General features: G+C 37.5%; 2 protein-coding genes across 4 annotated transcripts in view; one reads left to right on the plus strand and one right to left on the minus strand.

The window, feature by feature from the left end:
- The window catches only part of cert1b (ceramide transporter 1b), a 35,230-nt gene extending 16,794 nt beyond the window's left edge, over window positions 1–18,436 (plus strand). The window contains exons 4-18 of one of the 2 annotated variants that reach the window (XM_077233550.1): window positions 5,985–6,092; window positions 6,221–6,359; window positions 6,686–6,769; window positions 7,584–7,741; window positions 8,976–9,068; window positions 9,170–9,256; window positions 11,083–11,175; window positions 11,315–11,395; window positions 12,398–12,493; window positions 13,066–13,198; window positions 13,302–13,372; window positions 13,445–13,573; window positions 14,614–14,743; window positions 14,950–15,084; window positions 16,510–18,436. In XM_077233550.1, coding sequence (XP_077089665.1) covers window positions 5,985–6,092; window positions 6,221–6,359; window positions 6,686–6,769; window positions 7,584–7,741; window positions 8,976–9,068; window positions 9,170–9,256; window positions 11,083–11,175; window positions 11,315–11,395; window positions 12,398–12,493; window positions 13,066–13,198; window positions 13,302–13,372; window positions 13,445–13,573; window positions 14,614–14,743; window positions 14,950–15,077 — 1,530 coding nt within the window. In that variant the 3' untranslated portion in view covers window positions 15,078–15,084; window positions 16,510–18,436. The remainder of the gene's footprint in view (window positions 1–5,984; window positions 6,093–6,220; window positions 6,360–6,685; window positions 6,770–7,583; window positions 7,742–8,975; window positions 9,069–9,169; window positions 9,257–11,082; window positions 11,176–11,314; window positions 11,396–12,397; window positions 12,494–13,065; window positions 13,199–13,301; window positions 13,373–13,444; window positions 13,574–14,613; window positions 14,744–14,949; window positions 15,085–16,509) is intronic. The other variant, XM_077233551.1, reaches the window with a different exon arrangement.
- A 153-nt stretch (window positions 18,437–18,589) lies between these two features.
- Window positions 18,590–26,360, minus strand: part of hmgcrb (3-hydroxy-3-methylglutaryl-CoA reductase b) — a 19,054-nt gene continuing 11,283 nt past the window's right edge. For both annotated transcript variants that reach the window (XM_077233549.1, XM_077233548.1), the window contains exons 14-20: window positions 24,206–24,363; window positions 24,020–24,125; window positions 23,012–23,182; window positions 22,721–22,861; window positions 20,675–20,833; window positions 19,947–20,101; window positions 18,590–19,562 (exon numbers count right to left, since the gene is read on the minus strand). In XM_077233549.1, coding sequence (XP_077089664.1) covers window positions 19,511–19,562; window positions 19,947–20,101; window positions 20,675–20,833; window positions 22,721–22,861; window positions 23,012–23,182; window positions 24,020–24,125; window positions 24,206–24,363 — 942 coding nt within the window. In that variant the 3' untranslated portion in view covers window positions 18,590–19,510. The remainder of the gene's footprint in view (window positions 19,563–19,946; window positions 20,102–20,674; window positions 20,834–22,720; window positions 22,862–23,011; window positions 23,183–24,019; window positions 24,126–24,205; window positions 24,364–26,360) is intronic.

A 26,360-nucleotide genomic window follows, 5' to 3' on the forward strand; every position in this document is an offset into this window, starting at 1 on the left:
ATATATATATATATATATATATATATGTGTGTGTGTATATATTAGTAACAAATATGTATGAATAGTTCAAAGAGATTAATTACATGAATATAAATATACATTCAATAATTTTTGAATGTAACGCACCCTCTGCGTTACAATTTTGCGTAATTTTGGCTTCTATGAAGTTGGTGAGAAAAAGTACTTGGACAAGAGCCACACTTTATTCAATTCAATTCAAATTTATTTGTATAGCGCTTTTCATAATACATATTGTTTCAAAGCAGTTTTACAGAAAGTGTATTTCAGAAATGTACATAGAAAAAATACAGTTAGTTAATCATGTATTAATTTAGGGCTTAACATCGCCGGCGTTGAGTCGTCTCTTCACTTTATGCTAGGGGCTCCAGACTGCAACCAAATGGGCGACAAGAGATTACACTGGTGCGACCACCATGTTGTCCAGTTGATAAGAGCTGCAACTTCTGTCACATACGAGAAACATCAAATGGCAAATGAAACGAAAGTGATACAAAACCTCTCTATTTGTTTGAGCTGCGCTGCCCGGACCGTTTGAGCTCAGAACAGGTTTACTCGTGAGCCGATCTCAATCACACAACACTGTTATTACACACCGCTGGGAGATCCAGTGAGAAAGCGTTTGAATTCAGTTTAGTTTATACTTTATTGTCCCCTTAGGGAAATTTGTCTTGGGCTCGCGCCCGGGTCGCTTGCAGAGCAGCGCCACCAAAGCACACGTCACCAATGTGTCAAGTAAACTTAAGATCCCAAGAATTCACCGCAAGATTAATAACATCACAGCGAGATGTTCAAATTCAGCGCAGAATTCTGTTATAAACCGTGTCAGATCGAACAGCGCTGACGTGAAAACCAGGACAACCTTAAAAGCTTCCACCCAACTCGGAATAGGCAAAGTGAATTACAAACTCAATCGCAAAATTTATTGCCGAATCACTTCCATTTGTTTAATTAATAAAATATATTGAAAGTAAATTCATTATGGATCATGGATCATTACAAATACTTTGCTTTAAAAGTACCAAGTAGTCACACAGTGAGAAAAAAGAAAATCTGTATTGGAAAAACAAAGATGCTTCGATAATCGCTTTATCATCGCATCGCATCGCAGCGCTCTTAATCGTAATCGAATCTTGAGATGTCTAGAGATTCCCACCCTAGTGTATCGTCTGCCTCTTTCAAAGTCTGCTGAGTCTGCACAAGTGTTCGTAACTGTGGCCACACCCTGATGCACACGTGCTTCTGATTTCTGCTGCCCGGAGGGGGAGGGTAACTTACACACACACACACACTTCCCCCATCTATTCATCCTTCTCTTGCCTTGAGGATGACCCCTCTCTGATAGTGACTCTTGGAAGAGGCCTTTCGTTCTGAATCACTGCTGAAATTCTTCCCAAGGACACTTTCCCCCATCTATCATTTCTCATTACGGTACAAAGTAGTGCAGACGATTAATCATATCGCGATGTCAAGCCTATGCGATTTTATGGTGCAAAATGCTGCGATTTTATTAAATTAATAAATTCATGTGTTGACGTTACAACCCGTTCTCTCTGTCTGAGAGCTGTTTGCACATTTTCTACACTGCTAATAAAAAGAAGACCAGTCAGTTTCGGATTAGGCAGTGGCACGTGTGGCGCGTATGGTCCCGTCCGTGACTTTCTCCGGTGTGCAGCGCGGAGAACAGGTGAAGATGATGCCGAGCAGACGGACACTGAACTTGGGGCCAGGAAAAATTCTTCCTCTGTTATATGGCGATATTTTGGCAAAAGATAACCGACACTGAGCAGAGAGAGCAGAGCTGCAACTCTCCCTCATTCAGCGTTAGACACATTTGACACTTTTCACACGCTCTCACACCACACATCCGTTTTGTCACGCGGCGAGAAAAAGCATGAAGCAATGAGGACACTGACACCGACAGACTAGACAGAGCAAGTTACTTTTGATATGAAACAAATCATTAGCTCTCGGATTCTGTCAATTTTATTACGAAATTCAAACAATAGCGTTTTGGCGCTTGTAAATGTGACGTGACAGATCTTAAATTCTTAAAGCCCAAGAATCGATTAGGCTAATCATCCTGTTTTCAGTTGATGAATGAATAGAACATTGTAGCGCGCATTCCCTCAAATAAATCACAATTTGCTATGTTGGTTGCTGTTGGGAGGGGCATTCTTTTTCTACAGAGCATTTGATTGGACAAACATCTGTGTAGTGCAGGATGAGTGCTCAATATTTGTTGTCAATTTCCAGAAGAGTAATTTTGTTCATTTCAAATAAGTATAACTGCTAAATGTGAATCTAATAATTTTAACACGCATGTAATACCTGGCCACAAAACATGAAAGTATTTTTAGCATTTTTAATCCATATTTATATTGAAGTGTCTTATCTCATTGTTTGATTAGACTTCAACAGGTTAAGGAGATGTCAATAATGAAAAACGAAATATGAATATGAAGTGGACCACATTGCATTGTGGGATATATTATTCCATGTTGCACACTGCAAAAGTGCTAGATCAATTCTGATTCTGTATACTTGCTATATACAATGTATGTACATGCTCTGCTCTAAAATGTTTCATGAGCTAATTGTGCTTTTGTGAGTGCAATTACTATTAAATTATCTTTTTTTTTTTTTTTAAGTATATTTGCAATGTTATAAAAAATCTGTGGCTTTTGTTCCACGGAGGGTGTGACAGACCCAATGGGTGGTAATGTGCAGATCTGCCTGTTGTTGCAGATTGTGAGTGTAATCTGTATATCTAATCAGAGCTGTATTGTGTTAAGCCTTTCACTCTCATTGTGTCAACTCCACACTCTCAAAAAAGCTACTGGAAATGAGTATCAACAATACCTGCTGGATTTAATCTTATATCAGAAGTTTTTTTGTCCATGGCTTCAAAACATCAGCAGAGTTTGATAACACACATACTCAATGACTTTAATAGAGTACTAACTATACTGAAAAACTATACTATATTATACTAAAATAACACTGCACACATTACATTCAATATATTTGAATGAAACCCCTTCTGGATTAAACATGACACTGATTACAATTCCATCTGATTTTCTTTCTCTTGCTGTCTTTTGCAAACACTTGATTAGGTTTATTGATTTGGTGTGTGTTTGGTCTGTGATCCGGTGGTAGTGGTTGTTATCATCCTGAGGTTTATCATCTGCGCACCAGCCGCTGAGGCTATTGATTGTGTAGCTCAGACACTGCCAGTATTATTCTTGACTTCTGATTGGTCAGTGGAGGCATTATCAATGCCATAGTCACAGTAAGAGTGCGTTTGGTTGGCTGGAGTGAATGCAGGACTGGCCCGTGTTTGATTGAGACACTGAATGGTTATCTCTAGTTCTACCCGATAGTTACCTTAGATTAAACCCACTCAACCGTAGACTGAGCTCACTGTTGCCATCTAGTGGTGGGCAATGTTAAAGTCCTCACTGAAACAGTGTGTATATTCAGTGTAGCATACTTTATACTACAAAATGTGGACACAATGTGAGTTTTTCCATATGCATACCCAAAATGTGCAGTATACAACAACAGCACATGACAGGAATACAGTATCCCATAATGCAATGTGTTCATCATTCAATCACCTATTGTGCATCACTAATTGTTTCACATACTAGTTTTGAAAACTATTATACTCGGTAGCATAGAATAAAAGTGTTCTAGTATTCTTAAAATGGTTGAATTAATCTGTGTTTTGGAGAGCAATCTTTATAGTAATAGCTGCAATCCAAAACAGACATATATATATATATATATAAATATATTTTATTACTCTTACTGAAGGCTGAAACCTTTAAGGACTTATTTATGGATCCATTTTTTTTTCTTATTCATTTTTTTTTAGCACAAGTACATTTTAAATAATATTTTATAGAATTGTACTCAATTTGCACATTTACTTATTTTTTTTATTTTTGTCTAAGTTTGTTTAACATTATATTGTACTTATCAAACATTTAACACACCATAATATCATATGTATCTGCCATGTAGCCGGTGATGCTGATATGGCAATAAACTCAAATGCTACTAGTATCACTTTTACTGAAGGCTGTGTTTTGACTCTTATCTGCTCTGACTGTACATTTATTTAAAAATAGACTGTTTTGACTGTAAAGTTGTGTGTTTTTTGGCATTTCTTATCTACAGGAAAGGTGTGTGTGTGTGTGTGTGTGTGTGTGTGTGTGTGTGTGTGTGTGTGTGTGTGTGTGTGTGTGTGTGTGTGTGTGTGTGTGTGTGTGTGTGTGTGTGTGTGTGTGTGTGTGTGTGTGTGTGTGTGTGTGTGTGTGTGTGTGTGTGTGTGGATTCGTTTGATAAATTGGTTACAGTATGCGGAACGTCAGAGGGGAAGTGAATGATTTTGAGATCGTATTTCATCATCCCCTCTTTCAGATTGACCAGATTAGGTGAGTTTATTAACATGATACAGAGGTCAAAATAGTTCATTTGGAGGAAAGATACAATAACCTGGGCTTGTACCATCATGTTCTGCACAAAGCCTCATGGGGAGACATTGTCATTGACTCATTGTGTGTGTTTATGCTTCTAAAAAAACTCAAACTATTTTAAGAGGCTGTTACTCATGAGATGATCCACAGGAGAGCTCTGAGTTTGTGGAAAGTGACTCTCTGTACTTTCTGTCTGTGTGTGAGTAACCAACCCTGAAAATGAAGTGGAAATTGTTCAGGACACACACACACACACACACACACACACCAGTTTATGTTGTTTTTAAAGTGTCATATTTGTGGTTGGCTGTGTTAATATCAGTGTAATCCTCGTATTATAGTTTTTGTCTGATCTAAATATTGATTGAGTGTGATTCCACCTCTCCTCCTCACAGATTATGTATTTATTTAGTTTTGAACCCCAGTACGTTTAAAGCCAGTGTGTCATCATGAGCTTTAGCTTCAGCTGTTTACAACTACACTGAGGTAATGACTTATTAGGAGAGGGTGTCAAAAATGAAATGTACTCTACTGTTCTAAAGTTTGGGGTTGGTAAGTTTTCTTTCAAATGTTTTTGAAAGAAGTATCAGCTCATTGAGGCTGCAGTTATTTGATAAAAAATACAGAAATATTATGTGAATATATTTTAAAATATAATTTATTCCTGTGATCAAAGATGAATTTTCAGCATCATTACTCCAGTCTTCAGTGTCACATGATCCTTCAGAAATCATTCTAATATGGTGATTTGCTGCTCAAGAAACATTTATTATCGATGTCAAACAGTCATACTGCTTAATACTTTAGTTCTTTGAATATAGACATTATGTAGCCCCGCCCCTTTTCAGCGCTGCGCGCATTGTCTTCCGGTCTGTATTTTCACAGCGATCTTGCCTATTTATAAATTAACGGCTCATTTTAAAAACTTCCCGGTATACTGACATTTGTAAAGACATCTCCTTCAAACATTACAGTCCTCATGTTAACTTTACGTCAAGTAAATCCACTTCAAAAGCGAATTACTCCTGGACCGCAATCCCATAGAGATATACAGAGCGACCGCAAAAACGGAAGTTCAAAGACAATTTTCCAAAGATGGCGGCGCCCTCGTTTCTCTGACGCATATAAAGTTCAAAAGAACAGCATTTATTTTAAATAGAAATCTTGTAACATTATAAATGTCTTTACTGTCACTTTTGATCAATTTAATGCATCCTTGCTGAATAATATTATTAATTCCTTTAAAAAAAATTGTATTTGAACAATAGTGTAACATTTGCAGTTATAAGCTGCAATGCACAAGGCATTCACTGCTCCACTTTTAGGTCGATAGTCCCGCTTGTTGTCATCAAATTCTGCAAACGGTGCCAGATTGCAGATGAACCTGGCTCTTACACAAACTGTGTTGTCAGATGGACTAGAGTCTTTTGTGTGAAAGTGCTTCTGAATATCACATTATCTTTGTCTGTCTGTATTTAGGCTGAATCTGGTTATGGTTCCGAGTCCAGTTTGAGGAGACATGGATCAATGCTTTCCCTCACATCTGCCACCAGCGGATACTCGGCCACCTCCACATCCTCCTTTAAGGTGAGAAGAACACAAACCAAATGTCCAATATTGATCGATCCCATAAAAACACATCACTGCTATAGACCGATAAATATGCCATGCCTCCCTAGTCTGAAATCAAATAAGTTTGCATATGTGACCCACAGAAGGGTCACAGTCTGCGGGAGAAGCTGTCTGAGATGGAGACGTTTCGGGACATCTTGTGCAGGCAGGTGGACACGCTCCAGAAGTACTTCGACGGCTGTGCTGATGCTGTTCACAGAGACGAGCTCCAGAGGGACAAGAGTGAGTAGACGGAGCGTGAATGGAGTGATTCTGCTGACAGGCATGTTTAGACAACGCTGAAACTCATTCAGTCTGCGGTAACATCCAGATTCCTCTGCATTGGTGCGGTTCCTCTCGTTCCCTCTGGATGCATCTGTTGTTACAGCACAAGGGCCTGTTGATGCACACGAATCATCAACTGCCTCTTTTGTTCGTCGTAGTCCTTCCCCTGTACTACAGTATGCGTCTATGGTAGACTCTGTGTGTGAATGGGCCGATCTGGGCACCACCAACCACAGGGCAATGAGTTCATTCTGACTGTGTGTGTGTTTGTTTTCTCATGTCAGTCGTGGAGGATGATGAAGATGATTTTCCTACCACTCGCTCGGATGGAGAATTCCTGCATAACAATAATGGCAGCAAGGAGAAATGTGAGTGTGAGCACATTCTGATTTCTGCGTATGTGAACATTCAGCAGGTTTCACGCTCAGTGAATTCTCTCTGATGCAGCTCGAGGAGACGGTACTGGGGCGGCACTGACTATTTGACCAGTTTGTCCACTTAAATTACTCCAGTGATCCAGTAATTTGAGCCTATTGTAATGATTTTTATGTGTAATCTATAACATAAAGTCAGCATTTCTCCAGTTGAACTGCGTTTGAGATGTTTTCACTGAGTTATGCATTTTGTTTTTTAGTGGAAAAATATTATGATTAAATTGCATGTGATCATCAAACCATTTCTGTTCTTGTATAATATGACAAAGAATGTCACATGTTCTGTCAGATGTTTTGCACCATGTCCCAACCAAGTCTTTATTAAAAAAGAAAATATTGTGAAGCAACAGAGTCACAGCCTATATATATATGTATGTATGTGTGTGTGTGTGTGTGTGTGTGTGTATATATATATATATATATATATATATATACATATATATCTATGTGTATTAAAATACATACAGTACAAATAAATGTATTATAAAATACTTTGAAATATAACTCTGGGCAGTGGTTAGGAATAAAAACTCAGAATAACATGGAAGGGATTTTTTTGTTTTATTGCTTCATAATAATAGTAATAATAATTAGTATTATTGATATAGCGCCTTTCAGCACCTCAAGTTCGATTGATGTTTATTTTCATCGTGCCTGCTTTTGAACACTGTGTAACACTGTATAGTAAAATAAGGTCTAAGATAAATCTCTAAAGAGTGTAACTGAATCTGTTCTCTCTCCCCATCAGTATTCCAGTGTTTGAGTCATAAAGGCATTAATGGGATAGATTTTAAAGGAGAGGCCATCACGTTCAAGGCGACCACGGCGGGGATCTTGGCTACACTTTCTCACTGCATCGACCTGATGGTGAAGAGAGAGGACAGCTGGCAGAAGAGACTGGATAAGGTACGAGATGCGTCTGGAGCTCGTCCTTGAGCTACTAAACTCAGGAGAGGGATGTTGTATCTGTCACAGTCACCGTCACAACAGCACTATATCAACAGCCTGAGTCCTGAATTACAGAGCGAACCTTCTCCTCACTGTGGAAATCATAGAGCAGAGCAAAACATGTATGTGTGAACGGTCGTCAAAATGAATGCACATCAGCCATGGCAATTCAGCGCCTAAAGTAGTTGTAAGATTGGTAGAAATGTTATGTATTGATGCTATAGGGCTTCCATGAGTTTCAGTGTGACCATTCACATTCTTGCAGGTTCAAATGTATTTGGTTTTTAAAAGTTTTCATATACAAAATAATGCCACCCTTTGACATTGAATAAATGCAGGTAATAAAAGTCACATGACCCATGACTGGTCGGCACCGGCCCAAAGCATCAAATACTGCTGCAGCAGCTAGTTTGTGCAGACTAGTGTGTAAAATTGCAATTATAAATGTTTCCTTAAACTAACTAAACATCCAACTAACTAGAATGAAATGTTGGAAGTATTACTAGTAATTACTTTAGCTGAAATAAAAATAAATTAAAGCTATTTAGAAATATAAAAAACTAATAAAATGACATTAGCACCTAAATGATTAAAACTTAAACTAAATTAAAGTGAAAACTGATAATAAAAAGATAAACTATATCAAAATATTAATAAATACTGTAATACTATATAAATCATTCTAAAATAACACTGGTGCAATCTAGAATAATCTGATATACGAGCAAACATCAACAGATTTTCAGACGTTTTACCTACAGTAGTTATATAGTGAACCAATATTTACTACTATGTTAAATCACTTTACTGCTGCTATTGCAATTTCTGCAAGTGCTGGTAATTTCCATGAAACCAAATCATATCTGAGAGTTTGAGCATCATTTTGGTTATGGTGTACAATACATATAAACATGTAAAGCTGTTGTTTCTGTGAAAGAATGCTGCGGTATCTTTGCCAGAAAAGCTAATCCAGCAGTTTTAATGGGTTTGAGTGTGAAAGGGGCAAGTGTGCGTTACAGAGATTGAGCTGAATGTGTCGCAGTCAGCAACATTCAGCACAATACTGACATATACAATCAGAACAATGGAGCGCTTCACAACAATCCTGCACCTATACATGATCTAGTCAAGCCAAGACATTAAACATTACGGCAGCAGAGTGTTTAGTCAGCTAAAGTCTTGCTTTCTACAGGAGATGGAGAAGAGGAGGAGGGTGGAAGAAGCGTATAAATCAGCTCTGTGTGAGCTGAAGAAGAAGTCTCATTTCGGAGGGCCCGATTACGAGGTGGGTTTGGTTTCTGTACGTGCGCTAATGTCTGCAAAACTTAAAAAAAGCAAGCAGAGCTGTAAAGCGTATAAAGATGTTCATCTTGTTCTGTCCATCAGGAGGGTCCTAACAGCCTGATCAATGAAGACGAGTTCTTTGATGCCGTGGAGGCAGCTCTGGACCGACAAGACAAAATAGAAGAGCAGGTGTGTTATTACAGACAGCTCTGATACAGAATCAGAATGTGTGTGTGTGTGTGTGTATGAGGAGTGTGACAGTTCAAATGACTCACGGATCAGTTTTGATCACGGTTTTATGGATTTTGCTGTGGTTTGGTAATTGCTATGTTCAGGGGAAAAAGGACTACTCTCAACAAAAGTAAAAATCAAGAACAAATAATTAAACTACAAGCAACAGCACAAATAAACACAATAGAGCAAATATACAAAGAAAATGAACAACGCTTTTCAAGTTTTTCAGGTACAGAAATTGAAGTAATCAAAAATAAAACAACATTGCATATAATCATCACTGTATAAATTAAATAAAGATGAATCATTATTAAAGTTACAAAAGCTATTCTGTCAACAGGAGGGAGTGATTTCCTGGTCTTTTGTTGTTTGATTAACATTAAAAACACACAAACAGCAGTAATATTAGGTTGCTGTCCCTTTAATACATAATGCACGGATCCAGTACACTGATACTGATACACGTGTTGTCTTCTGCTCAATAGAACAGCATTTATTTGAAATGGAAATCTTTTGTAACTTTATAAATGTCACTTTTGACCAATTTTTGACCAAAATTTCCTTGTTAAATTAATATTATTATTATTATTATTATTTTAAATACTGATCCCAAACTTCTGAATGGTAGTGATTATATTGAATAAAATGTATCCTGAGTATTTCAAACTTTTACGCTGTTTTGTATTTGTTAGCCTCATGCCTGTTTAGAATCTGAGATGCATGATTTATTCAAAAGTTTTAAATTTGATTTTAAAAACTGCAGAAACCCCGCTGATTGTAATTTTAATCTGGGACACATTAACCAAATGATATGTTGCTTTGGTCAAAAGCATCTGCCAAATGTAAATTTAACGCAAGTGTAAAATATAGTAGCTTTTTAAAACAAACAAATATATTGCGGGGAAAAATCATAGTTTATAGTCGATTTATTGTCTCAATATGATTCATCAGTGTACTCAATTGTAAGGAAAATAAATGATTATAAACATTAATATTAACTTTTCACCATCCAAATCAAATCCTAATGGAAACAATAAAGTTCCGCCCTAAATAATTTTCACTTTGAAGTACGTCACACATTACGGAAGTTAAAGGACAAGTTCGGCGTTTTACAAGTAAAGCCCTGTTTTAAGATCGTTTCTGATGAAATCGAACGGTTAAGATTGAAATTTGGACACATGCTGCTGTCCCGTGAATTTTAGGTTTTTGTGTTAGCACCCCCCACCTATACAATGGTTTCATAGGGGCACTGGAACAATCATTCATATAAACGCATTAAACTTTAGTTTACAAAGACTTGAAACTCACCGAGTGGTCTGGGGTGTTCACTGATATGCTCACGCAAAAAACGCTGCAAAAGATGCTTTCCAACAGGTGTTTTACCGTTCGTTGTAAAACTGTGGACCTATTTTTCCAAACGCCTCACAACCGGACATTCTTCCAAAAACTACGATAAAACCTGTTGGAAAGCATCTTCTGCAGCGATTTTTGCGTGAGCATATCAGTGAACACCCCAGACCACTCGGTGAGTTTCACGTCTTTGTAAACTAAAGTTTAATGCGTTTATATGAATGATTCTTGCAGTGCCCCTATGAAACCATTGTATAGGTGGGGGGTGCTAACACAAAAACTGAAAATTCACGGGACAGCAGCATATGTCCAAATTTCAATCTTAACCGTTCGATTTCATCAGAAACGATCTTAAAACAGGGCTTCACTTGTAAAACGCCGAACTTACCCTTTAAGTGTTTTTAATCATTACCATATGCATGTTTTTATAGTCTCAGTGTGAGAAGAGCAGGATACTGAGGAGCAATTCAGTGCCTTCAGGAGACGCCTACTCCACCGTGGGCTCGCACCGATTCGCTGAGAAGGTGAGTTTGTTCTTCTTCATGGTCTTCTCATCATGATCATCTGCAGACCTCTTCCTGTGTCCCTGTTGTCTCAGTCCATTTTCTTTTTTTCTGCACTCCTGACGAAGCTGCATTTCTCTCTTCTTCCTCACCTGTGCAGCCCCCCTCTCGTCCCTCCTCTCCCTCATCTTCTGCTGTAGTCTTCACTCCTACACTCTATGAGCACCGCTTCAGTGCTGAGGTAACAGCGCCCTCTAGCACACTCATCCCAGACTCATTAGAAGCTGTGGACTGGATGTTACATTTACATTGCATTTGCACCTATTTGCAGGCATATATATATATGTAGTTTTTCAAAACTTAGTGAGATGCTTAGTCAGCCCTAAAATGCTGTCTGGCTAAGCAGCGCACTATGTTTTGAAATACAGCCAACTATGTTAACACATTAAAACCACATAGTCTGCCTTGTTACCTCTATTTTCTTCTGTCTTTGTGTGTTTGGCTTTTTGAAATTATAGCTAATTATACGTTTTAAGTGTCTTTTTTTTTTAATCAAAATTTGCATGTTCAGTAATTTCCTTGAACTAACTTACTTTAAATCACTATGACATCAAAATGAAGCAAATTTGCTTTCTTAATTCATGTTCCTGGTTTTATTATTAGATCACATGGTCTCATGTGTAAAATAAAGTGTTTGCATGTTTGTACTATGTAAATAAATTAAGTTGTTATACTTTAGTTATACCAGTTAGTTATACCGGTGTGTACTTATACCAATAAGGTACTTATACCATAGTTTTATGATCCAAGCACTTTTGTTTTAATTATAGGGCGAAACATATTAATGCAATGTAAGACAATGATGTTCGAAATATGGACAAATGTTCCTCAAAATCCTGATGGTTCATATCTGATACTCACATTTTAAATAGCTTTTTCTTCATTTGTATTTTATCATTTACTGTTGTAACTGATGCAGCTTTTCTAAAACCAGCAATTTAATGCCTGTAATAAAGTTTAGAGTCATAATATCAAATAAGCGTTATGTGGAGATGCTCCGGAGGCTGAACTTGACTTCAGATAGTCTTGCTGATGCGTTTCATTTCGAAATATTGCTTCAGTGACTCGCACATTACAGAAGTGTAGTAGGTTGTGAAAGGAGTTTCATGTTGACTGATTTATCTAGATCCTCATTTAAGAGGGCATGACCTCTGACCTTCTTGTTCTGCTTTGTTTTGTGCAGGTGGAGGAGATGGTGAAGAATCACATGACCTACTCTCTGCAGGACGTGGGTGGAGACGCTAACTGGCAGCTCGTGGTGGAGGAGGGCGAGATGAAGGTGAGCTCAACAACACTGCCACACACAGGACATTCAGAACAGTAAAAGTTTAACTAGTTCAAATGATTTAAATACGCACTCTTTAGCCCAATATCGGTGCGTTCTATGCAGTGTTACATATAATGTTTTAAATTGAGTTTTATTTTTATATTTCAGGCTTTCATTTTAATTTAAGTTATAATTTTTATTAGTTTTTTTTGTATATTTATTTTTATTTCAGTTTTGTATTTCACTAATGTTTTGAATTTGTTTTTTCAGCTTTGTTTAATTTTAGTCTAAATTTTTAACACTTTTTTTTAAGTTTACTTTTTAATGTTTTTATTTATTTTATTTCAGTTTTAGTTTAAATTAAAGTTTATAGTTGAGTTTTATTTTTAGCTTTCATTTTTAATTTTAGTTTAAAAAATGTAGTTTTGTTAACAATATCACTTCTGTGTATTTTTGTGCCTCATCGTGACATTAGATTAACATCATGTTATGATCAAACTACTGGAATCAGTCACTTTTGAGATTCATTTATAAGGTTAAACTGTGTCTAAAACCCAATCTAATGTGTGTGTTCTCTGTCTCAGGTGTACCGGAGGGAGGTGGAGGAGAACGGGATCGTGCTGGACCCGCTGAAGGCCACACACTCTGTCAAAGGGGTCACAGGTCATGAGGTCTGCGACTACTTCTGGGACACAGATGTCCGTAACGATTGGGAGAGTGAGTGTATACACACACACACACACACACACACACAGAACTACATTTAGTTGTATTCAGCTCGTCTGGCATCATTTATATCAGGTCTCATTTTTGTCTCCAGCTACTGTTGAAAACTTCAGCGTAGTGGAAACGTTGTCGGATAACGCCGTCATCATCTACCAGACTCATAAGGTGAGATGAGTGTGTGTGTGACACTGGGCTCAGTGGAAGAGCACTTCCTTATGTTGTGTTTTCCTCGTGCAGAGAGTGTGGCCAGCGTCCCAGAGAGACGTCCTGTATCTGTCTGCCATTCGCAAGATCCTGGCCAATAACGAGAACGATCCAGACACGTGGCTAGTCTGCAACTTCTCAGTCGACCACGAGAATGCCCAGGTGAGTCTGTCTCTATGGCAACCGCTGAGTCAGCATGTGTATGATTAACCGAGCAGCGGTTCAATGAGTTTACAGGGTTATGTTATGTGGATCTTTTCTGACTTCTACAAACATTTAATATTGATTCAGATTTTGTGCGTTTACTGCAAAGTTACAAAGTCCCTCCAGCAGCAGTTCTGCTCTATATCAGTGTCAGTGTTTCTGAACTCCTGAAACGCCTACATTGTAGTCTTGAGTTTCTTCTGGGAACAAACACTTCACAATATTCCTCATTTGAATAATTCATACCCAGAATAAAGGGGCATGGCCTGGTTGAGTCAGTTAGTAGTGTGTTGAAACTGGTGGTTATGGTTAGGGGCGTTCATTCGTTAATTTTTTTATATAGTACCTTACATGCTACCACTGTAGATCCAAAGTGCTGTACATTGCAGTAAAAAGCAACAGAACAATAAGACAAAACATAAAATCTTATCTGTACTCTTCGGCATTTTAGTAAATTAGTACATGGATGTTTTTAAGTGGTTCTTAAAACATTAAGAGTCAAGGAAGTTCTAACATCCAATGGCAGACAACTCCACAATCTAGGACCAGCGACAGAAAGCATGATCACCCTTCAATTTGAGACGCGCTCGAGGAATAGTTAGAAGAAACTTGGGGCGTGAAGAAAGGGTCGGGACATCTCCCAAACACACTCGAAGCGCTCGACCAATCACAACACACTGCTCCAGCCGACCAATCAGAGCACATTGTGCTTTTCAGGAGGAGGGGCTTCACAGAGACAGGAAGTAAACGGCGTTACTGACAGACTGAGAAGAGAGTAGCTGCAACAGGGACAAATATGAGAAAAATAATGAACATTAAAGCATTAAAACCTGTTCTAGTAGAGCCTGAAAACAAATGAAGACTTAATATGGCCTCTTTAAATGTAGTTAAATTGTTAAAGAGAGGTTCTATGATACAGTAAGCATGTCGGCTTTTTTCTGAAGACGCTGTATAATTTATTTCTGACTCATTGTTTCATTGTTTTTGTCTTCATGCAGCCAAACAACAGATGTGTTCGTGCTAAAATCAACATTGGGATGATCTGCCAGACGCTGGTCAGTCCACCAGAGGGAGACAAAGAGATCAGCAGAGACAACATCCTGTGCAAAATCACATATGTGGCCAACGGTACTTCTTACATATCATCTTTATATCAAATAGCTAATAAAATATATAAATAACAGAAAAATATATCAATATTTCTAAATGTTTTCTGTTCATAATAATGCATTAGTGTGGTGAGAATACAGTGACTGTAGGAACATGATAATAAATAAGGTGTGTGTGTATATATATATAATCGCTGACTGGACGTTTGTTTGTTGTTGTTGCAGTGAATCCTGGGGGCTGGGCTCCTGCGTCTGTCCTGAGGGCCGTGGCCAAGAGAGAATATCCCAAATTCCTCAAGCGCTTCACTTCCTACGTCCAGGAGAAAACTGCCGGAAAGCCCATCCTCTTCTGAGCACCAGGTACATCGCACTACAGCACACGAGGACCGGCTTCATGTCGACAGTGGCAAGAATGGGGAAACAATCTTAGACAGAGCTAAAGCTACACGATCCGTCTGCTCTGAAATAAAGATCAGTATTATTATAGGCTTATCTATAATATATAATATTAAAAAAAAAACATCTTCCAAAGCATGTCTTAACATTACCCAAATACACTTTGTATTTGGGTAATGTAAAGACATGCTTTGGAAGATGTTTTTTTTTTACACACTCAATACTTTTTTTTCTAAACTGTTAATTTTCATTACATGTTGGCCTTTTAAAAATCCTTATTTCAGATATAAAAATGATTAAACATTTTAAATTATTATTGTATTTTTGTTTATAATTTATAATAAAATAAATATATTTAGTTCGATTAGTGCTGTTGTATTTACTTATTATATATTTAAAAATATTCAATAACACATTAAATTATTTATTCTATCAGTTGTTATATATATTTTACTGTTGTTATTATTTATTTTGCTAGTTATGTTATTTTTAGTGCTGCTGTTAATGTATTATTATTATTATTATTATTATTATATATTTATTGCTGCTGTTAACGTATTCTTATTAATATATATTTATTATGTTATTATTTATTTATTTTACTGGTCTAAGTAAAAGGTATCATTAGTTAACATGAACAAACAATGATAAAATAATTCTTACAAAATGTATTAATCTTAAATGTGTAATTAATATTAATTTTAACATTTACTAATACATTATTATATAAAGTTGCATCTGTTAATATTTTATGGAGCTGACAATGAACAACTACCTTAAGAAATGTATTACACATTGTTAATGTTAGTTAATGCATTCAATAATGTCAAAGGTGCATTGTGTAATATTTAGGAGGATCTGTTGACAGCAATATAATATCATATCCATAACTATGTTTTCAGTGGTGTATAAAGACCTTACTTAATGAACCGTTATGTTTTTATTACCTTAGAATGAGCCATTTATATCTCCACACACCGCGGGTCTCCTTACATCGACATGTTTCTACAGTGGCCCGAAACAGACAAACGCGATTCTTCACTGTTATTCTTCGTGCAAAGAATGAAACGCAATGATAAAATGTAACAATATTATTATATTATAATAATATATCGTTTTACTGAATAATCAAGTAAACCTAATTTCTTAATTTATCTTTATAAAGAAACCTTATTGTTTAACTGGCTACTCTCTGACGACATCACTTCCTGTCGGCCACCGTATCTTCTGTTGGGTGCAATTCTCAACCTCACCACTAGATGCCGCTACAAATTACACACAGCACCTTTAACTTATTGTGAAGTGTTAGTTATGTTATTATGTATTTAATAGTATGTGGTTATTCTAGTGGAATAGATGATTAATGGTGTTTTATACTGTCCTCTGCAGATCCCCAGTTCTGCTGTCAGTGTGTCTGAGCGCGTCCAGTTCCCACACACTCCTGCAGTCACACAGAAGACTGGTGTCTTCATCGCAGACACTTGAAGCCCTTCTGTAGCGCCACACTAGTTCACACAGGCCGTGTTTCTGCCAGAGGTCTATATTGAGACAAGTATATATATGTATGTATGTAAGTAAGTGAGATGGGAAGTTTATATATATATATGTATCAGAGAGTTTTGAAGCTGAACACACGAGACCGGCTGTTTTAGACCTGATTATTAGTGTTTTTCTGTTTAGAACAAACATTTCAGCTTTGCTTTCATTGTCCTCGTATAATCGTCACGTTCAGTATGGAATCAAAGGCATGTTTGTGAATGACCTGTGAACCTGCCTTTCGTCTCTTTGATGAAGCGCAGAATCTGACGCTGACGAAGAGCTGATGTGGACGATTCTTTTCCTCCACGGTGTAATCTTTAGTTATATCCGTGTCTCAGCAACTGACGTACCGTAGCACAATTACAGATCCAGCGCAACAGGCAAACCATTTTAATACGTCGGACGAACTTTGCGCGCAGATTATTTGTATATAATTTCATTATTGCTTAAGATCGTCAGTCGATGCTTTTACCTGACTAATCCAACTCCATATGCCTTAGTGTGTTGTGTGTGTGTGAGAGGGAGAGAGATGAGAAGTGTGTATCCTACTCAAACATTTCTAGAAAGTGCCTCATTATTGATCTGGTACGTCTTACTGTTCGTACCGCCCACGTTATTATTATATCAAAACCACAGCCATGACCCAGCCATCCTTTAGTGTTTATACAAACATCGTTTCATATTGATTTTTTTACCTTGTATTATTTAAATGTGATTTTGCAATCAGCAAGGACAGACTGTGTCATCAGAAGTGTCTTCTCATTGGAGGAGCTCTGATGCCACTTACATATTCTATCCAATAGGGAGATGTGGTTTAAATTTGGGGCATAGATCACAAGTAGTTGTTGATGGGGTAGGATCAGTTGTTTATTTATTTTTTTCTTGATCAAATGAATTTTTTCGAAGTAAAAACGACATCTCACGCATTCATAAACAATCTTACAAGGCACAAACTGGCAAAAAAGAGATTTTCTTAATCCGTAGTTTCTTTCTTGATTTCCTGTACAAATATCAAAAAGTTATTTAAATAAAAATGCATTTACTTAAAGGAAAAGTGACTGAATGAATGTCTAAAAAAAACTAAATTAAGTGACTTTATGCTTAATTCAAAGAGAAAACAAGATTATATTTTTTTCTTGTTGTAAGTTTCTCTGAGACATTTGCATAAATTCACTTAAATTTGATTTAAAAAATGTGTTTTTTATTTAGTACATTTTAAAGTGTTTTTTTTTTCTCCAGTAAATGTATCTTGATTTAAGAATGTTTTGACATTTGTACTGGAGAACAAGACATAAATACTGAGTAATCACTTTTTGCAGAATGACGAGAGCTTTTACATTTTTTGCTGAACATTTTCATTGGTCAAACTGTCACATGATAGACTGTTAAAGACGCTTTAGAGGACGGCAGGTGCACGACGGCAACATCCGAGTGTTTACGGTAAGCTTTTGATTTTCCAAACGTCACGCTCGTACAACTTAAACATTCCAGACACTCGCTGAACCCGAATGTACGAATCCACCGGCGTGAAACCATAAAGCTGAATGTGTTACTGTAAAAACAGCGTGTTTCAGGAGAGGCGTTCTGCTTGTGTGTCCCTCTAATACAGTCGTGTGTGTTATTAGTTGCATTTGCACTGAATGTAAAGTCCTCTGGGATCAGATGTGTGTGTGTACGTACGCGTCACACTAAAGGTGTCAGGATCAACATGTACTGTGAATAGAGGCGGCGCCGCTGCCTGTTTAGAGAGGAATAAAATGATTGACATCTTTCTGCACCGCTGACTGTTGTTGATCATTTCTTTGTGCAAATAATCTTCATCCATATTACAGTTTGATCGGTCCGTTCTGGAGTCTTAGAAACTCACAAATACTATTTTTTGTCATATAAAACTACAATGCTTGAATCTATTGCACACAAAATGCAAAAATACTCTGTTAATGTTTATTTTTCCAGTTTGGTGCATTTAAAACAGAGCTATTTAACAAAAATACTGACAATTTAAAAATGTGCAGATCTGATCAATATTTTAGCAGGAAAGAAAGCAACTTTAAGAGACAAATATGGCTTTATCAGCACTTTCTATAGTCCGAAAGTGAAAGGATTTGCTTTTGTGGAGAAAAGCTGAAGCACTTTAAAGTTATTAATTCATATAGTGGCAATTCAGAAACATAACGCAATCAGATCCATTTCATTAGTAGTACACACACACACACACACTATATCCATCCACACTCAGATTCATAAACTCTATCACTTGTTAAATTAAATTAGCACCTGGTTTATAAGGTCTGTCAGTGGAGTTTATCACAGTGAGTTTAGCAGAATTGATTCGACACATCAATTAAATACATTCATTCATAATCTGATGCTGTTGAAGGTTCACACCGCACAATCATCCATCAAGCCCTGATCTCAGATCATGATTTAGCCAGTGTGCAGAACCAATAAATCCTGCTTTCACGTCCCATTTGCACAGAATGATTAAACGTTGCCGTGTTTTGGCTTTATCAACTTGTACCAGGTTTTGACAAATCTTGAGCAAGTGACCGTTCTGGCTTGTAGTGCGAGACTAAACACACAGATTCAGTGACATGAGCAATGATGGAGTCAAACGCAGCAGCAGCCAATCACTGGGCATCTCGCTCATTAACTCATTTGGTCGCCTTCTAAAATTGAGGCACAAAGCAAACGTAAAACAGTTATTTCCCATAATTCCCGTTCAGACTGCAAAATGAGCTGCTTCACAGAAGAAAACTCCTCCAGACACGTGTCCACTCTTCAGACGAGGAACCACACAGACGTCAGGCGCTCCACACGCATTTCCCAGAGTTCTCTGGGTGTGCACTCTTCATGAAGCGTCCTTGGGCTGCGAGTCAGTCTCTCTAATGTTGACTTTTGACCTGTTTGAGAGAGATAAAGAACTTCAGAATCCAAGCAAAACTATATCATATTGTAATCTAATTAAATATATTCGAACTATAAGTTTATAACATATTTATAATACTACTAGGCAATTTAGAAAGAAATCATGTAACATAAATATATTTTTAATATTATAAAATATTAATAAATATATGCTATAAATTGAATAATGCATGTCATTTTACACAATTGGGAAAATTATACACATTTAAACAATTTTCACTCAGAAATTGCTAGTATATTTCACAAATAATTACAAAGAAATGGCAAGTAACACATTGAAATGTAACAATTTGAAGTAGAAAAACTAATTTGGAATATTCTTTATGTATAGGATATTATACTATGTGTAAATGTAGTACCTGTTGTGAGTCATGTGACTCTTGACGAGGTGTCCCGCGGCGAGAGCAGCCATCAGTGAGAGCTCTCCCGCCAGCACTGTCCCACACACGATCCGTGCCAGAGTTCGGGAGTTCTCACCGGGACACTGAGCACTGGCACCCTGAACACCCAACATCTGACACACACAAACCAGCAGTTAATGTCACACTGCCTCAGTGAGCCTTGAGGGGGGTAGGTGTGTGAGAGAGGGAGTGAGTGTGTGTGTGTGTGTGTGTGTGTGTGTGTGTGTGTGTGTGTGTGTGTGTGTGTGTGTGTGTGAGAGAAAGAGAGATAGTGTTTGTGTGAGAGAAAGATAGAAAGAGTGTGTGAGAAAGAGTGTGTGTGTGTGCGTGAGAGAGAGAGTGTTTGTGTGAGAGAGTGAAAGAGAGAGTGTGTGAGAAAGATAGAAAGAGAGTGTGAGTGTGTGAGAGAGTGTGTGTGTGTGAGAGTGTGTGAGAGAAAGAGAGTGAGAGTTTGTGTGTGAGTGTGTGAGAGAGAGAGTGTGTGTGTGTGTGTGTGTGTGTGTGTGTGCGTGAGAGAGAGTGTTTGTGAGAGAGAGTGAAAGAGAGTGTGAGAGAAAGATAGAAAGAGTGTGAGTGTGTGAGAAAGAGTGTGTGTGTGTGTGAGAGAGTGTGTGAGAGAAAGATAGAAAGAGTGTGAGTGCGAGAGAAAGAGAGATGGTGAGTGAGTGAGAGTGTGTGTGTGTTACCTGTAAACAGGCGTGTTGCGCGGGCAGGCCGGTTCCTCCACCCACAGTGCCCAGCTCTAAGGAGGGCATCGTGCAGGAGATGTACAGATCCTCTCCATCTGTGCCAACACTCTCCATCAGAGTAATACAGTTACTGCTGCCCACTGACTGCGCAGGATCCTACACACACACACACACGCACGCACACACGCGCACACACACACACACACACACGCACGCACGCACGCACGCACACACACGCGCGCACACACACGCACACACACACGCGCGCGCACACACACACACACACACACACACACACACACGCATCTCATCTGTAATTACATGCACTAACATTATATTTAGAACAATTATTTATTTTATATGCTGTGAAATCTTTACTCCGGTTTCAAGTTTGTTTAATTTAAAAAGAAGATTTAAAAACAGCAAGCAAGGCGAATCAAACTACTTAACACAGAGATAAGAAAAATTACTGATAATAAAATAATAATTACAATACATTATATATACAATTATAAATTAATCATGATACAATAAGGGTGTCACGATTTCTATTTTAAATCGAAATCGATCGAAATTAATTCACAAACTCAAAAATCGAAATAAAAAATGGAATCGTCGATACTGCCACGCCCCCATGCCAAATTCCCCGAACACATCCAACGCAATCTTGATCATATTCTGAAATCATAATAATGCAGTCAAAAGTAATTTACAGGGAACATTAATAATTACTTGACCTTCCGAGTCTTTTGTTCATTTGTCGCGTGACAGAGGCAATGAACGGATCGTTCATGAACGACTCTTCACGGCGCGGAAAAAAAAACACACGTGTTGAAAGGCTGTGAGTCCTCAGACTTAGATTCTATGCCCGAGCCCGAAATTGGCCCGACCCGGGCCGATATTTCCCGTCACTATCCTCGGGCCGGGCCCTTGATCTAGAGACGTGCACTCCCAACGCAATAGAGTGCGGCGCGGGACTAGATTTGATAGCCGAGTGCGAGTGCGGGCGGTAATGCACTCACTCTGTGTGTGCAGGAGAATAAAACGATTCCCGGGACTCCCACAAACTAGAAATATCTATGAATAAAACATATAAAAACTAATACATTTGTATTTATCTTTTGCAGAAAAACAACAAGAACAACTAAAACAAAATAGAAACGATTTACAGGTCAGAGTTTCTATTTATAACATGTTTGCAGCGTTGAGCGATTCAGCCAATCACAGACATATGTGTTGATTTCTCGAACGCAATGGCCAATCAGAAGCATTTAAGATAGACTCTCCTCACCGCTCAAAACGGACTTTTTGTTCAGTGCTGAATTCTGTAAGCTGGCAAATCCTCTAATTATAACAAACAAAGTGTAGGCTATATATTATGAAAGATTCATTGTGCAGTCAGCTTCACTGATAATAACAGAGATGTGTGAGATTGCGATGAACTGATGTCAGCTTTTTAGGAGCAACAGCAACCTGTGCTTAAAAAAAAAAAATTAAAAATCTAGAATCGAATCGAACCAGGACCTTAGAATCGAAAATGTAATTGAATCGAGGATTTGGAGAATCGTGACACCCCTATCATACTAATAATAATTATTGATTATTACAAATGTATAATATATATATAAAAATATAGAAGTATATATCTTTTTTAATTATATTATTATTATAACCATTTTATTTATACTATACCATAATGATATATTCTAAAGTATAATATCATTCACAATGCATAATGTGCACTAATGAATGGCACACAATATGATTAAAAATATGTGTAATAAAAAAACAAGTTTAGATGCATCTTGTCGACTCCAGCCTATATGTGTGTGTGTGTGTGTGTACTCAGCATACATTTCAATGCATTGCACTTAATTTTAACAGAAACTTATCCACTGGAATATGAATAGATAATCAAGTAAGATTGTTAATATTATTTTTCCTGTTGATTTTGTTCTTTAGAATAACATGCACTGATGAATTACGCTCTATATGATCAGGAATGTGTGTATTAATATACCAGAGTATGTCTCACACACACACCTGTCCGCAGGCGATGTAGATGGCCGTTACGATGTTTGCCGCATGAGCGTTGAATCCCCCGATGCTTCCGGCCATCGCTGATCCCACCAGATTCTTACTGATGTTCAGCTCCACCAGAGCGCCTGTGCTGCTCTTCAACACCTACACACACACACACACACACACACACCATATTACTAGAGCAATCAATCCATTCCATCATTCAGGTGGATTTCCATGTGTTTCCTGAAGGTTTGTCCAGTTACACGTCACACAGAGCTTTCTGAGGAGCAGTAAGTGTGTCACTCTGACCTCTTTCACCACTCGAGCCGGAACGATGGCTTCACACACTGTGGATTTTCCTCTGCCTTGGATCCAGTTGACAGCGGCTGGCTTTTTATCGGTGCAGAAGTTCCCGCTGACGGCTAACAGGCGCATGTCAGGATAGCGTTCCTGAAGTCTGCTCAGAGCCTCTTCTGTTCCCTACACACACCAACACACACACACAGACAGACAGACACTGAAGCTTTAAACCTTCACAGCATACACACCGTCGTTCAGAAGTTTTGGATCTGAACGATTTTTTATGTTTTTAAAAGAAGTCTCTTCATCTCTGCATTTTATTTAATAATAAAAAAAAACGTAATATTGTTAAAAATTATGACAAATTAAAATAACTGTTTTCTATTGTAATATATTTTAAAATGTAATTTATTCCTGTGATTAAGGCTGAATTTTCAGCATCATTACTCCAGTTTTCAGTGTCACATGATCCTTCAGAGATCAGTCTAATATGTGGATTTCTTTTCAGGATTCTTTGTTGAAAAGAAAGTTCAAAAGAATAGCATTTATCTGAAATAGAATCTTTTGTAACATTAAACACAACCGTTCAAAACTTTGGGGTCAGTAATTAAATTGAATTAAATTGATCAAAAGTTACAGTGAAGACATTTATAATGTTACAAAAGATTCTATTTCAAATAAATGCTATTCTTTTGAACTTTCTGTTCATCAAAGAATCCTGAAAAGAAATTATCATATTATACTGATTTCTGAAGGAACATGTGACACTGAAGACTGGAGTAATGATGATCAAAATTCAGCTCTGATCACAGGAATAAATTACATTTTGAATATATTCACACAGAAAACAGCTATTTTAATTTGTAATAATATTTCACAAAATTTTTAATCAAATAAATGCAGCCTTGGTGAGCAGAAGAGACATTAAAATTCTGTCAGTACTGGAGTAAAAGATTTAGGCATGAAGTTGAGATGCTCTGTGAACTCTGACCCACAGATCTGCATCATCACACACACCTTCGACAGCATGTTCATGCCCATGGCGTCTCCTGTCTGAGACTGGAAGCGGATGTACAGGTTCCTCCCGGCCAAACTGACCTGCAGCCGGTCCAGACGAGCAAACCTGAAGAACACAGAGCTCCAGTTATCACCCACAGCAGTGCTATATGAGGCTCATTCTGTGCGTGACCTTTGCCCTCTGACCTGCTGGTGTGATCGAAGGCCTGTTTGACGGCACTGAAACCCTCTGAACTCTCCAGCCAACCCTTGACCTCGGCCGCCCGGCACGCCGACGGCATCTGAACCACCGGCCCGCGGGTCATCCCGTCCGCTAGAACACGACTGCTCACGCCACCCGACAACTACACACACAAGCACTCGTCTGTTAGAGGAGACTGACACTTACAGTAAGAGAGAGAACAAGACATGAAGACTGCAATGTCTCAATCTCATTTATGTGTCTATTAAAGCATTGAGAAGTGTGATCACAGATAATATTCAGATCTGCGTTTACACTGCCGCTGAGCCAGAGAGAGCAGTTGACATGTATAGGTAGGAAACAGCTTCACAAACAGTCTTTTCAACCAAAATTTTTGAAAGTAATGACGCTTCAGATAAATACGGTATCAATTACATCGTTACACCAGTAGGTGGCGACAAGTAAATGCTTAAAGAGAATCAAGAGACTTGTTCAAAAGTGCTGATTCATTCAGCAATGGAGTCTTTATGAGTGAATCGTTGAATCATTCATTAAATTTTTTTAATAGTTCATTTCAATTAATTAAACATTTAAAGGTGCTCAAAGCGATGTCACGCGTCTTTTAGGCCAAAACATTTTTTGTCACATGCAACAAACATCTCCTCACTATCCGCTAGCTGCCTGTCCCCTGAACACACTGTAAAAAAACACGGTCTCTGCAGACACCCCAGGCTCCACAAACAGCAACAAAAACAAACTGGGCTAACCCGCACCACGAAACATAAACTGTTCCAGCCAAAAAATGAAAGAAGCAATTGAAAAATTAAAGAAAGAAGGAATGTGAAAAAGAGGACAAACAACAATAACGAATAAAGGAAGAAATTAAAAGAAAATAAATAAACAAACAAATAAACGAAAGTAAGAACAAATGATAGAACAAACAAAGAAATTAATAAACACTGGAAACCAAATTGTAAAAACAAAACAACAGAGAAAAGGAGCTAATTAGCGCATGACAAAAAAAATAAAGAATGAACAAAAGATCTAACAAAGAAATAAAGAAATAAAAATAATGTGAAAAATAAAATACAAAATATGAATAGATTAACAAAAGAGATCTATGGAAGTAAAATAATGTCAAATGTTTTTGAAATAAAAAGCCTGTTGAATTGCACTACTTGAAGAAAAATAGGCATTGCATTAACCATGCTTGCATTTTAATGCATTGTATTTTTAGGGCTTGCATTTTTATTGGGCTGAAATTGAACATGGTTGAATATTTAAGCTGTGAATATTTCAATTAAAAACATTTAAAAAGCATTTTCATTATTAAAAATTCAATAATCCATATTCACCCTTCATATTTCATTTCCAAAATATTCAAACTGTTTAAAAATACAAACTATAATATTCAACAGGCAATTTTCTGTCCATTTTATTTCGCTTTGCAAATTTGCTTCCACAAATTCAGTGGTTCAAATTCGACAGTAAATTCAACATTGACGTCCAGGAACTGCAGGAAAAGCAGCAGATTGCCGAGCATAATCTCCATCTGCTGTTAGTCGACCTCACCATCAGATGGTGCAAAAGCGCTTGTTGTTGACGAAGACATTCATTCATAAAATGGAAATGATTATCTGTGTATGCGGAAAAGATGATAAACACACAAAAGCTGTGTTTATATTTCATTCAATAACTTCATTGTTACTTTCCCTGTGTATTCTACATGTCATCAGCTTTCTCCACCATGAACAGGATTATAATCGGTTTCACTCAATACCTCATACTCAAGGATTCCCTTTCCGTTGGGACAAAACGCTTAACACATACAGTGATATAAAAGACCAATCTTGCACCTTATTGGGGATGTAGGCTTTAGGCTACTGTATAGGCTTGGTTATATGTATAGGTTGTATATATATATATAGCACTTGCATATTGTTGTCCTCCTATTGTTAGTTTAACTGTAAATCGCTTTGGATAAAAGCGTCTGCTAAATGACTAAAGGTAAAATTTGCTTGACATTGGACATTCGCACATTTAGGGAACGTCTCTAAAGTTGCATACAACATTGGCATGTACGTTTCTAGCTTCAATAGCAAACTTACATTTATTTGAATAAATATCAAAAATCCAAAGGGTGCACATTAGGCCTGACAC

This window comes from Siphateles boraxobius, unplaced genomic scaffold (genome assembly GCF_051911475.1).
Source record: "Siphateles boraxobius isolate OS27281-9 unplaced genomic scaffold, OSU_SipBor_1 18, whole genome shotgun sequence".
Lineage (NCBI taxonomy): Eukaryota > Metazoa > Chordata > Actinopteri > Cypriniformes > Leuciscidae > Siphateles > Siphateles boraxobius.